This window comes from Plectropomus leopardus, chromosome 20, assembly GCF_008729295.1.
Source record: "Plectropomus leopardus isolate mb chromosome 20, YSFRI_Pleo_2.0, whole genome shotgun sequence".
NCBI classification, from domain to species: Eukaryota; Metazoa; Chordata; class Actinopteri; order Perciformes; family Serranidae; genus Plectropomus; species Plectropomus leopardus.
In genome coordinates, this window is record NC_056482.1 from 23,983,229 (window position 1) to 23,998,201 (window position 14,973).

A 14,973-nucleotide genomic window follows, 5' to 3' on the forward strand; every position below is an offset into this window, starting at 1 on the left:
TAATGAGGATTCCCGCAATTCACTCTGCCTTTTTGGTCCTTCAGTTCATAAAGACAGAGAGCTTCAGATTCCCACAAAGAGTGGACGTCCTTTTTGGGGGTTTTGGACGTTGAAGGCAGTGGTTACCACAGATGGATCCACAGGTGTGTCATGTGACTGTTAGCCACGGCTTTACAAAAGGTCCAAGTGAGGCTTCTGGAGGCCAAATTCAAGAGCCAAACTGTTTTTTTTGGGGGGGGACTTTTAGGTCCTTTTAGAAATTTTGTGCACTTTTTCTGACTGTTTTTCCTACAGTTTAAAAAAAATCATTGGCTTCTTTTCATTTCATCATGGTATGAAAATGCAGTTCAGGATGTTGCATTTTTTTTTTATATACCAATTTCAATGAATACTACACAAATTTGCAATTTTGTCGAGCCTGAACAAATCTGACCTACTTCTTTAATCACAGCAGTTCTCCTCACAGTGTCACCAAACTCACTTCCTTAAGTCCGGTTGTTATGACGCAAACGTGTCTGGCACAAACGCCTCAAAGCACAAAGTGCCAACAAAAGTTACCGATCAACACCAGGCAAGGCCATCCCCTAATGCTCTGCACGAAAGCAAACAAATCGTCTACAAACAATTTTATATCGCAAAACAGCCCCAGAGAACGGCTTAAATGCGTTGACAACAGACAAGACAAGTCATGACAGAAGCTGCTGAATCCAGATCTATTACGCGTGCATCATTAATGCAATCAAAAATTACAATCTTGGAACAACACAATTTCATTTTCACTGTAATGAGTTTCCTTAGTTTTTTTTTTTTAAATTTTCACACAAAAAGGCAACAATTTTTGCTTTTTTTTCCACTTGCTCTAATTTCATGCAGAAAAGCGCCTGCATTGCCATTTTCCTTTTAGAAAAGCTGCCATGTTATCAGGCATTTAAGGCCTCAACAATCCACCTCCAAAAAGAGCCACGAAATCCTGGAGGGACTCGTGAGTTGTGTAATCCGTCATAGTGAACAACAAGTCTGCACTGATTCTGGCCGGCTGCATTACCGTTACCCTACATCCTGATACTGTATGATGAAGCAGTTTAAGTGCAGATTCATTTTTTTAAAGTCTGCACTGCCAGTTATACAGCTGCATATAAAACAACAACACTGACTACAATGTGTCTAAAGCGCTGGGTACAGAGTCAGGAACTCCTCTTCAGATTCATGATCATGTTTATCTTCTTTTTTTTAAATGAGATGTTTTAAATTAAAATTTTGCCAATTCTTGACTGAGAAATTTCAATATCAAGATTTCGCCTTAAGTCACCCGCCTACAATGCAGTCCTGAGTTTTCTCCCCAAATGGATTCACACCCTGACCCATGCAACCCTAACGACCCACATGATGGCCACGTGGGTCAACGACTCACATGTGACCCTAATGATCCTAACGACCTTCACACACAGAGCCCACGTTTGACCTCAACGACTCAAGCAAGTCCAATCGCCCACGATACAGCACCGAGAATTACCACGACCCGGATGACTGAGTCCTCACCAACTTAACAATAATAGGACTTTACACAAATCAAACGTTTTAGTAAGCATCATTTCAGAGGACCAATCTGATCTCAAAATGACGGTGCACCACCTCAGAGCGTCACTGTTCATATCAGGACATTCAGATGAGGAAATTCAGAATAAAAGCCCATAAAATGTGACATATGAGCTGTGTTCCTTCTAAATTCAGATTAGATGCAGAGTTTCATACCATGTGAAACTGACTGGAAACCAGTCGACACCTGGAATGGTTGAAAAAACGAATAAAACCACAGTAGCACAGTTTGAAAAACAGCAATAAAACATGTGTGTGGCTCATCAGGTTAACTGGCCAATAAAAACAAACAAAAAAAGAGTTTTAGAGGTTTTTTGAGATGATTTCTGACCAAAGGTGAAGCCTTGGACCTGTGTGGAAAACTACACCTGGGTTCGTGGTCACAGCGACAAGGCCGACAATCGTAAGACTTTTGATGCAAGGCTGTGGCAAACCGAGTACAAAAAGCGGACATGGCATTCATCGGCAGTGCATTCATCATGTACACTTGAAGAGTTTTATTTCAAAAATGCTATTCAGTCATTTTGATTAAAAAAAATCAATTGTTGTGGTCTAAAAAGTGTTATTCAGCCAACCAAGGGCTAAAAAGTTCTTCCACGTCTCCTGTATCTGACATACAATCAATGTTTGGATAACAACAGATGTCAATATTGTTTCGAAACAAAACTCTTCAACTTCGTGTTCTTTTAAGAGCACATATCCTGTCGCCTCCTCTGTTCCTTCTCATGAGGTGCAAAACAAAGCTAAAAGCAAGACAGTGCAAAGACATTAAACATCCAAGACTCCAGACGAAACTCCTAAATTCATAAGACAAAGACGAAACGTCTCCTAACAGCAACCTGGACTGAACAAATCAGATCGGAGAACTTAAAGAAATGACAGTCAGAAAGAAACCTCATGAAAATATGGTGGAAACTGTACAACAATACTGGCCGAAGGGTCGTGTAAAGAATGAATGTGAGGCCGTTACAGCAACACTTTAATCACTTGGCATTATGAGTTTTAAAAAAAATCATCTGGTGCATTCTTGTTTATAAAACTTAATTAAAAAAATTACATATTCTTTCACACACACAATCTTGCATTCGCTCTCACAAACACGCCATATTATGAGTGATCATAACCGTCGTTGCCTTCATTACTCCGATGGACCGGCTTCTTTTTCTGTGGAATGTGAAAGTACATGAGGTCCGAGTGGAGAAAAAAGAAAAAGAAACGTCCGGCAGGGTGTTTGCACCCCACAGGAGCAAATTTGTCTTTACAAAAATGTGTTTTTTTTGTACATGAGCAGGTCTCAGACATGCAAACTTCAACTTTAAGCAGGAATAAATACACGAGAAGCCAGAAAAAAACAGCTTTTCATAAACGTGACACAGATTGATAGAGAATATACAGAAACATTCTACAGTATGATGGTTTTTGTTTGTCACCAGCAATACGGACGTACAGACATTATTGGCCAAGGTCACTTTTTTCAAGCGTGTGATCAGAAAATCTTGCTGCTGACTGACAGAAATCTCCCCTGGGGTGCATATTTTTTTCTCCCACAATGAAGGGAAGAGTGTTGAAGTTTGCTCTCTGTTAAGACTCTTCTAAACGCCCAGCAGCTTCGATACAGCATAGTTTGCCAGGAAACGTACAAAAACTAAAAGGCATACAGAAGCTTTACAGTAAAACAACCAACCGAGCTGTTGGCCGAAATCAAAACATGCAGGTACAAAAACAATCAAAATAAAAGACAAAAAACTACAATTGTGGCACCCTTTAACCATTTTTTTGTGTTTGAGTGTGCCAGCGATTTACACAAGCAGACGCGTCCTCCACGTCCTACGTTTCCATGCTATAACACTGAACTCTGTCACCGTGGCTTTACCTACACGTGGGCACTGGCGGCTTCCTGTTCTTTTTTTTTAAGGAGTTTGGTCACTCGCTTTCAGCTCCTTCTCCCCAAAAACCTGAAGCAAATGTTGTTGGAAGCAGAGGATCACAGGAGGGACGTAAAGCCAGAGGACTTCTCCCAGAGTGTGGGGAGAAAGGCAGACGCCTTGATAGATTTTGATTTGATTCGGTCTGATTTTTTTGTTTGTGGAGGCTGACAGATCAACTGTCCAGGATTATGGGAGAAAGACAGTCCAGCTGCTTTTGATTCAGGTCAAGAAGAAGGTAGGAATCGTACACCGGCCAACCTGGCAAACAAAGCTGATCTGATATGAACGTGGCGTGTGGTGGCTCCGTGGCAGGAAATCAGCCAAAAAACAAACAAAATACTATGTTTCCCGTGTGATTCGGGAAGATGTGCTTAGAGACGACTGGAGTGTAGAGCTGGAGGCAGTCGGGCCCGGGTGTGACGGACGTCGCTGGGCTCCGGCTGCAGGCTGGTCCCACAGGTGTGATGCTACTGTACAGCTGATTGGTCCGAGTGATCAGAAGTAGAGAGCGGGCTCGCTGCTGTAGTCGGACAGGGAGGAGCTGTCTGCCGGTGTGAGCTGAGGAGGAAAGACAAAGTTGTGCTTCAAAGTCCTGTTTTTGCATGGTAATTTTATTTCATTTCATATTTTTTGCAATATATTAAGGCTCTGTATCCTGTATTCTTGTGATTTAAAGGGTAACTTTGGTATTTTCCAACCTGGACCCTATTTTCCCATGCTTTTGTGTTGAATAGGAACAAAAATTTTTAAAAAATTGGTCCGGTATTAAGGAGACTGCTCCAGCGACAAAACGGGCGGCAATGTAACCACTCAGAGCATTTGTGCACTGTCACTTTACGAAACTGAAATTGCTTGTTTTTGCCACTGACAGGCTCAGATTGTTATTCTAAGTATCTGACAGTTTATAGAAGGGAAGCCTACAGAGAGAGACTCTTTTCTTAAAGAATAAGACTGTTTTTTGTTCAACCAGAAACAGCCCCAAAATCATCTTCATCAAACCCACCAGATTCAATTTAAAAAAACAGTAATTTTAGGGTGTACAGATCCAGCATATTTTTACATCTAATTGGGTGAATTAAGGGTTTATTCAAACCAAAGCAGAGCTGGTGATTGTTGGAGTAGTGGAAAGATGAACCAGGATGGTTTTTGTGAGTTTTATTTTGCTTCTGTAAACTTTGAATGAAGTGTGTTTTATGATAATAAAATTGCTGTTTATTTAAAGGAGTCTGGTGGGTTTGGTGATAGAAATTTCAGGGCTGTTTTTGCCTAAACAGAAATGATGTTACTCTTTAACAAAAAAATCCTCTCTAATGCTGTCAAACAATAACGGTCTGTAACTATGGAATAAAGGAGTGATAAGTAATGAGAAATATTTTGTATTCTGTGTTGTTCTATGATACCTATCAGTTCACTGCCTATTCATTTTATTTCTTATATTCATTTATAATATGTAGTTTCTAATATGAAAGCTTCCCATGTTTTAGGTGCTTAAAAAAACTTTAGTTAATGTGAGATAAGAAAAACTTGTGAAAGAGCTAAACTCTATAATGGATATCTGACGCATTGCAATTTCCTTTTACTTGTTTTGAGTTTGCAAAATCCTATGTGAACCCATTTGCATTAATACAGTAACTATGTACTACAAATGATCTTTTTCCAAAAATAAAAATGTAGATTATAAATAAATAATTAAATAAGAATAATAACAATCTGAGCCTGACAGTGGCAAAAACAAAAAGCTCCAGGTTTAAAAATACAGAAGTAACCCCTCAACTGTTTATCCCTTGACGTGTTTGACGAGTCTGTGTTTTGCATCTCCTGTATACTCTAAGCATGGGATGCTGTGTCTTGTTTCCACCTGAACGACACTGATTTGAAACTATATGAACGCAAAGCATTGGATGAATAGAGAAGTTGTATCTCACCATAACTTCCTCTGTCATCTGGTTCTGTTGGGAAGTGGTGTCCTCCTGGTAAATGCTGTCATCGTGTTTGTGCTCTTGCCAGGCGCTGAAGTCCACAGAGTGTTTGGGAATGTAGCTGGAAAGGTCTGCAGGCGATAAAAACACGTGTTACTAAAATCTTAATACTTTTGCAACCGCAGCTTTTGCCCTAGAAGGTTGAAATTTGGCATGGAGGTTGTGTGTGTGAGTGGATAAACATGTGGATGCCAGAGTGTATCAGACCCTTAATTTTTGTAAGATCTTTTTAAGATAATGTTTGATTTAATACCGTTTTTCAGACAAAGCAGCCTTTTTTATTCAAGCACTGTCGGTAAGTATAAAGGTACGTAGCATGTGCATAGTTTGTGCAGAGATATATGGTTATTACAGTGTGTTCGGTTGAGCTACATTTTACCATCAAGTAAATGTGATCATAAAGTAAAAAGACAGTACAGGGTTCACTAGTAGGTTTGAAGATTTGTAAAATCAGAAATGTGGACTTACACAAAGAGTTTGACTCATTTTGGCAAAAAGAAATTAAAAGATGGATAAATAAAACTAGATAAAATGTTTGTGGCAATGGAAACCTCACACATTCACAATTAAGACTATTTAAATTACTTCTAAGGTCTAATATTTATAAAATTGAGACATTTTAAGATTTTTAAAGACCTCGAGATACCCTGGATGCATGCGCAGTCACATGCTATAATGACTTTGCACTTGTTTCTTTATGTGTTGTTACACTATGAAACCTTCACTTTATTTTTATTTTGGTACACCAATGTGTTTGTACCTTATATGTGTTAATTAAAATCACTTATAAGATACTTCTTTTAAAAAATATTATTTTTAAGTGGCTTGGTGACGTCAAAATGGAAACAGAGACTGCAGAGTCCATCACATTTTGTTAAATGCGGTTCACAATTTGTCCAGTAGAGGTCTCTGTCATCATACTCAATGCTGTCTGTTACATTTGCACCATGCACGACGGCCGAAATGTTGATACACAGTAATAAAGAAGCAATGACCCGAAAAAATCTTGTTTAGCTTTAATCAATAATTTCTCTCCTTTAAATTCTTCCTGTCTCCATTTTAGATGCTTCATTTATTTTATGACATCTAATTCTCACACTATAAATTCTCTTCTAGGCTATTTTTTTGGTCACATTATGTTTTAAGTCCTTTTACATCTGATGCATAGCATTTAAAAAGACATAATACAGGCCTTTCATATTTATTCTAATGCCAATTTGCTGTATATCAGTTTTTAGTGGGGGAAATAGCAATTTTATTTGCATTTGTGATGGTTGTCCAACACAAAGCGGAAAAGAGGAACCATGGCTTAACTCTGAAGCTGAATTAAAGGGGTAAAACTGACTAGAAATATAATAATACAGTCAGACAGCTCTCCTCTGTTATGCCTGTTTCCTTCTGCCAAGAGTGCGTCCTCATATCTACTGTCAAACGCTTTAGGAGTGGTGTCATTTACACCGAAATTAAAACAGTTTCCACTGCCTCACTAATCTTTTTATTTTGGCTATCATCTTGGGAAGTGCTGCACCGCAGACCAAGATCTTCACTTAAAATACAGACCGACAAAACCACTGAAGGCAGTTCAATTCTTATTTCCATAAACTTTTTGTAAACACAGCATGTGCATCACTGTTCTTGTCAAAATTGATAAGGTTTTGCTGCAAATCTCTTCTTTAAACACACTTTTTCAACATGAAGTTATGGCTTTTGATGCTGCTCTCCATTAACATTTGGTTCTTGTATATTTATTCTCACAGCTGCATAATATTGACCTCTTTTTAGTGTGTTGTTTTTCTCACTTACTAATGCTTCTGATTTGATTCCTAATTATTTCTTTTTATCAAATGTGCCCCAGAAAGACCTCTTTTTAACTCTGCTTTTACATAAGTGCTACAGAAATACACTTAATTAAACAATTTGTTTTTATTTTAATCCCAAAAAGAAATCTTATGGGTATCCAAAATGGAAATGGTTCATCCTCTGAAGAGCATGAAAGCAATTCTGCCAGTAAATTTAGATTTTTCTGGTATTAAAAGTAAAAAAATTGACATAATGGCTGCCTCAGTTTAGAGAGTCACCAACCAAGAACATTAGTAAGGGATTAACCCTCTGAAGACCACGAACATCAAAAGTGCCATGAAAGAGACACTGGGACAATAGATTTCAAGATAACTTTTTGTGAACTCGAGTGTTGGACAAGTAGACATTTTGTTTTTGATTTTTGCCCCAGAGGAAAAGTCAAAGGTCAACATACTCATGAGGGATCACCCTTTGGAGACCATGAATATCTGCAGGAAATATCACAGCAACATGGAGAATTACCTGTTTTTCTCAACCAAAGTGTAGGTCATATACTAGATATTTTAATGCTGCTGTAGGAGTCAAAACTGAACATTTAACAAGCGTGTTCACCCGAGAAACTCACCATTGCTGTTGTTCGTGTGTGTCGGCGAGCTGCTGAAACTGGGTCGAGGGATGTGGATGCGTCCCACCATGCTTGGCTGTTCGTCCGCCACCTTCCCGTCTCGTTTCTCCTCCTCGTCCTCCTCCCCGCTGTCCCAGACGCTGCTCTCCGACGGATACTCATACGTACTGTGGAGACTCGTCTCGTTGAATGAGATCTTGAGCTGCAAAAGATACAGAAAAAATACAATGAGTGATTATTATCCAGGACATTTTGATTTATTGTTGTTTTGCTGTCCTGATATAGTGTTTTTCCTAATGAATTAATAAAATGATAACAGATAAAAACAACAACAAATGCAAGTAGTACCGATGGGTAAATGAATGATTCAATTTGTGTCATAGACACATAGTGACAGTGATTTCCCCTGCCTCCGTATTTTAATTTCCACATCACTGGCACCATGATAAAGAAAAGAAAACCAGTCGTCGGCCAAACTAAACTTGGGATGGAGCCTGTTCAGGATTTGGAGCCAGTACTTGATTTTTTTTATTTTAAATGTAGCTGGCAGGAAAATAAGAGAAACAGACAATGAGATACTGTTTTTCCTCACAGGAACTATTGTTTTTACAATATTCATTTCAACCCTAAAGGCCGCTGTTCTCACATCAGCCACTTAAGTCAGTCAACACAGGGCCGGCTCAAGCATTTTTGGGGCCCCTGTTCAAAATTTGAACCCCCCACACCCCACTTCACAAATATACAAGGTAAACTGAAAAATATGCCCTAAAATCCCCAAACTTGGTATAGTGACCAAGGATCACTGTGACAATATTAACAATATTCAGCATTTTTAAAATTATGGGAATCATACTTTTTAAATCCAATGGCCTGTAAAATAAAGTAATTGAAAAATGTACTACTGAGGCTCTAATGCCACCACTTGTCTCTGTTTGCACTCTCGACATTGTAGCTTCATATAATGTCCCTTCCACAGCACTATTTCATTCACGTGTCCTGAATCACAGCCTATCAACACCGCAGACTGGAGCTGCTCCGCGATCAGCGAGTGGAGCTTTGTGCTGAATTTAAGGCAGCAGATATTACTGAAGTTGTTCAAACATCACAATCCAATACGAGGATTTTTGCAAAAACAGACCACTGTTTCTGACAGCAATGTTTTGCCATTAGTCTAATATTACGTACTACTACTACTACTAATAATAATAATAATAATAACTTGAATTTCTATAGTGCCTTTCCTGAGACTTAAAGATGCTTTACATAGTAAACAAGTAACTAAAAGTTGCATGTTTGCCAAAGTGCATGAGGTTGAAGGCCATGGTGAACAGGTGGGGTTTCAGGAGTTTATTAAACATTTGATGTAGCGCTGAAAATGTCAGTAGAGAGAGCTTTCCACAGGGTGGGGACTGTGATACTTTAAGTTCTCACTAGATGTAACAGTTGTACGAGTATGAGACCTGCAAAGAGAGGAAGAGGGAGTGAAATGGTGCCTGGACACAGGCAACAGATGTGAGGAGTTTATCATAGTTTTTAAACTATAAACACAGTCGGTTACTGACAACAGACACATTTTATACACCAGATGTATATATCACAGACCTGCCAATACACATTCAACCGTGGTGGACTAGTTCATAAAAGCCAGCCATCACTGTCACTGTTCTGCAGTCTGCAGTGTAGTTCATACACTTCACCGGTAAACGAGATAATTATACAGTAACACAATGCTTCATGAAAGTTTTTGTATGGTGTCAAAACCTCAGTGCATACTCTCCCCCTCTGTGGACAGATATACTAAAGAAAAAATGCAGTATGTGAGTATTATACATACCAGCACCATAAAAGGCAGGATGCAATACATGCAAAAAAAAGTGGAAGAGCAATGTCTCTTTTTATAATATTACCTAGTTCTCTGTTGCACCATTTATTAAATATATGCTTAAAAGGCATTTTAAGAAATTTTGTGGTGGAGTTTGTGTTATTCCAGCTTTTCCCAAAGCTCTCCTAAAATACCAGTGGTCCCTCGCTACTCTAACACAGCTGATTCAAATGATCAACTCCTTATGAACTCCTGAAGCTGCAAGATAACAAGCGGATCATTTACTTCAGCTGTGTTACAGCTGAGAGACCTAAAATATGCAGGACTAGTGTTACTCAAGGAGACACTAAAATGTTCATCATCAAAATACTGGAATTTCTAACTTTGATGCAATACCTTGAAAAACACGATACTTGATGCTATTTTCAATACGATGGGGAAAATTGACATTTAGTGTATAAAATGTAATTATTTTTAAAGATTATTTTTGTTTGTTATTGCCTTTATGTACATGGACTGCGTGCTTTTCCAGGTGAATCCTAAAATCTGTCATTGTGCCCCTATAGTGCATCCCACAATTCCCCGTCATCTCCATGTTCGGGTGTTTTAGATCACTATGATAAAAAACACAGTATCCGTCTCTAAAAGTGTACTTGATATGTGTCATTCTTAATGACAAAAAAACAAACGTAAAGGTAGAGAAGCCAAACTTTACAGGAAAGCTTTAAAAGTATCAGATAGCATCACATTTCCAAGCACAGCTTATCACACACGAGACTGACATCACTCCGTCCTGTCCGCATTTTATGAGCTCAGTAAACATTTACAGGTGACTTCCTTATTGCTCTGTCATTAAACCATCTATACCGAACATCATCACGTGTCGCAGCCTTTTGCTCACAGTGCAGCCTCAACACCAGCGTCCTCATCACTTATTCAACATGGCTTTTAATGTGGATTCTTGGAGAGCCAGGTGCAGTTTGTTTAGGCGCGTCTTTACTGTACGTTATGTGTCCTCTAAGTGGGACAGGTGGCAGCCTCGCAGGAGCCTGGTTCCTGTGATTGATCGTCTCAGAGCGTCGCTGTAAGACATGTCTGTTTGGCAATGCTTCAGTGGTCTGCAAACATGGATCCGTGGGGTGAGACGGGGCCCTCGCACTTTGCTGCACCGTGTAATCCAACATGAATGGCAACTCTGCCACAGCAGACTTGAGTGGTTTTATCTGTCAGTGAGCACACCGACTGGCGTTTATTCTCAAAGGAGACATCTCGTCTCTTTAGAGGAGGAATGTGACAAGTTGTCTGAGAAGTTATTGATAATATTTTCAAGACGTCATTTAAGTTGTTACATTCGAAGTGAATGAAAACTTTTGAGCAATCAGCGTCTGTCAGTTTTTACAAACACGGATCCCTTTCTCCTGTTTCGTTTTTGTTTTTTAAAAACTTTTCTCATGCACCTTTGGAATTACTAAAAGATCATGAATGGTTTCTTTCTTTGTTTTTTTTTTATTAGTGAGTGCAAAAGGGCAGCACTAAAATAATACAAAAACAGGGTATTGATTGGCAACGCATAGAGGGGTAGATGGAGACAGAAATTTAGACAAGACGGGACGAGACAGAACAAAATAGGACAAACAAACAAACAAACAAATTTAAATAAAATTAAAATAAATGAAAAATAAACAGAGGAGACAGTGGACAGAGGAGACATCTGTCCACTGGCCACGGGGGTACTAGAGGTCAGGCAGATTGAAGAGAAGGCACCATAAATGGTTTCTAATAAGTTAGCATTAATGTATTTGGCCACACGTGCAAGTTGCAAACTCAGAAAAAGATGATGACAACTGAATCGCACACATATAACAGCATGTTTGTCCATGTCTTCCCCACGTGCGTCAGCTGACAGCTCTTTATGTATTGTACCTGGCTCCATCTACTCTGCGAGCTATGATCTAAATCTGCCCTAATCTCCATCACAAGGCCGCGAGCCAGCAACGTCACCTCCAACTCAAGACCAGTCAGGGTTCATACTCAACCTTTTAAAATGTCATGCTTGTTTCAAATTCTCCATGACTCTTTAATGGTCTATCTGTGAGTGTAGTGACGTCTGCGATGGTGGAGAAATCTGGTTTTTTGCAACATAATACGTGTGTTAGTGAGACTGCACGTCAAGAAGTTGCAAGTGCATGAGGATGTGCAATTTTTCTTTCCAAATATCCTGGACATTTAACACATTAACTCACTTTTACAGAGATCATAGAGTTCTTCTAAAGTCCTCAAAGTACAGATACTGTTTAAGCCTCATCAATGGTGTAGCTATTGACACAATAATTACCTATAAATAAAATAATTTTCTGGTATCTATGCGGAGTAGACAAACATGTAGGAAGCAGGTCTACAGACGAGAGGCATCTACAGATTTAGGATGAGAGAGTAGAAAAATAAAGACAACAGTCGTAGTTTCTGGAGGTGGATCACTAGATTCAAAATGAGAATTTATGGATTGATGTTAGCAGTTTTTTTGCGCAGTGGGAATGAGGCTCGAGTGTTCTTTAGTCTGTCCATAGACGACTGGATGAGGACCTAGACAATGAGGACAAAGACCCACAGATTCAGGACAGGGCTCTATGTGATGCCGCCTTTAATCAATCACTGATTTCTCTCTTTAAACTGGTTGGAACATTTGGGGATTCATGACAAGATAAGGTTTGAAATATTCAAAAATTTCCTCCTCGCTTATCTCCCCTGGACCTTCCTAATCAAGTTTTGATGATTTAATAGTTGCTGATATCTGATTAGGGACGATAAAAAAAATACAGAAAATTATTACATCAATTAAGATAATGTTATCAGAACTGTTTTGCTTTCACATCCATCTTCCGTCTTTTTTGTCATGTCAGGATTGTAAAAACTTGCCCATCACATCACCAGAACAGAGCGTCCATCCATGGAGGACCTTTACTCCCGGCGATGCAGGAAGAAGGCCAGCAGGATTATCAGAGACCCCCGGCCTCAAACTGTTCTGCCTGCTGCCGAGTGGCATCACGTCCTGCACCAGCGAGCTCAGGGACAGCTTCAAACCACAGAGCAGGACTGCTGAACTCATCGATTTATCACTGTCGCTTTACCGTTATATACGTTTACTTACTGATTTAACATCTGTGTACATCTTTGTATATTTCTTACTTCTCATGATGCATATATGTTTACTACACCTCTGTTTGCATTGCAGTTTATTCATTTTGCAATTACTGTCTAAGACAAATTTATTTTATGTTTTCACTACTACATGTTATTTTCTTTTCATACATATTGAATCAGTTTTTTTGAAGGGAGCCTAAAAATGGAGGTATGAGTACCCTTAGGGGAACTTTAAAGTACTGAAGGGAGTACATGAGATAAATGTTGATTTAAAAATATCAAATATGCATAATTTCTAGAATAATTATACTATTGTAAGTTTAATAGAATGTAAAAGTTTGATAAACCAATATTCAATATATTCAATATTCCTATTTTCAATTAAATCATTAACTGACGTAAACTGTTAACTGTCACGACAAACACAAACACATTTGATCAAAGTGACAGCAAAGCTAGTTTCCATGTTGAATGACAGATGAAGATCAAGAGAATGGATTTGTGGATGAAAAGTAGCAACAATACAGCGTAAATCACTGAGATAATGGTGAAAAGAAAGCCAAAAAATACTGCCAGTATCAGGAAGAATATGTTTTAATGGGACGAAAACTGGGATAAATAACTCATTTCATTGCACCCTGTTATATTGTCTTTTTTCTTTCTTTATACCAAAAACGTTATGTACTTGTCAGGGGTTAATTGGATGAAATAATATTCCACAAGGGGATATATTATTAAAAAAAAATTGATCTAAAAATGTAATTGCCAATGACTGTTTGTCTAATTGTTTTGCATATGACAATAAATAAGTTCAAACTTGGGGAGGCAGTGTGGAGCGGTACGAGGCTGCGAACCCTGTGAACTTAACTTTCAACCTTTCAACCAATTACTCACTAATATAACCTACTGATAAGTACTTTAAAGGGATAGTTGGCATCTTTTGGAGAAGTACCACCCTTCAACTTTCTATACTGACCAACTCTACAATACAACTAATAAAACACTTCTGCTTCACGCTGACATTCATGTAAGTCTTCTTCAAAACAGCACCATCCTTTCTCTTTTTTCCTCCTAACAGCCAGATGAGGTTTCCACATTAGTATTCAGCTACAGTAACAGCACAATCCACAGAGCAAATCAAACACTGTGTATAGATATTGACATGATGTTACCATCTCTAACAGGGCCCCTCACTCCCAAGCGTCGTCTATTTTTAGCCCCAAAACCTTTTTCTTTTTTTTTTTTTTTAGTTCCCGTGTTAAATCTTACACCATGAAAAGTGTTTCCTTCCTAAACTGGCGTCCTGTCTTAGAGGAAGTCTCTGGATGCCACAAGCGAGTCTATCAATAAATCAGGCTAGCCGCTGGGCTCGCTTCCTCTTTCACTGTCTTTCACTTTTCTTTTTGTCTGCTCTACCAGCACTCTTCTCACATGAGACTCCTGTTAGATGAGACTCCTCTGCAACGCCTCCGTCTGCGTCCTCTCTCTGACTTTAGCTGCAGCACTGATCCAACTTAGAGGAAAATAAAGAGGAATAGAAAATTGGGGGTAACCCAAGAGTGATTTTTTACATATCCCAGCCTGCTGCTGCTTGCGTCTGAGCTTCAGTCGTGCGCCTCTTTCATCTCTGCGATAAAAGCCTGCATCATGGAGGCAGAAGTGATTTGTCTTCTGTCCTCAGGCTGTGGGACGGGCCAATGGGGGCCCGACTCAGTCCTGCTGTCCTTCTCATTCACCACGGGGTGCTCAGACAGGACGCTGCGCCGCTGACAGAAGACCAACAACTGACTAATTATGTTGCTTTTGTTTTTTATTTATCAAAGTCTGACTGTGAAGCGCAGCGTGTGAAAGCATATGTTTGTAAGAAGCTGATGCTTCGTGTCAACTTGCACTCAGATGAAATGTTTGTTTGTATTTATCTAGGAAATGCAACTTGATTTGAAAACAGCACAGAGAAATCCCTGTCAGGAGTTGTCATCAAAGATATACTAAACAGGATTTTCCTAAAAAACAATGCATGGACCCTCTTAATCACCACTTATGACCCAACTAAGAGTGTGTGGCAGTGAATATATCTGCAGA

The 14,973-nt window shown here is 39.1% G+C and overlaps 1 protein-coding gene across 1 annotated transcript in view; it reads right to left on the reverse strand.

Moving 5' to 3' along the window:
- Nucleotides 1-547: 547 nt before the first annotated feature.
- Nucleotides 548-14,973, reverse strand: part of tprn (taperin) — a 32,565-nt gene continuing 18,139 nt past the window's right edge. Inside the window, 3 exon segments of the mRNA XM_042509261.1 lie at nucleotides 548-4,082; nucleotides 5,450-5,574; nucleotides 7,929-8,130. Of these exon segments, the coding sequence (XP_042365195.1) occupies nucleotides 4,020-4,082; nucleotides 5,450-5,574; nucleotides 7,929-8,130 (390 nt within the window). The 3' untranslated portion in view covers nucleotides 548-4,019.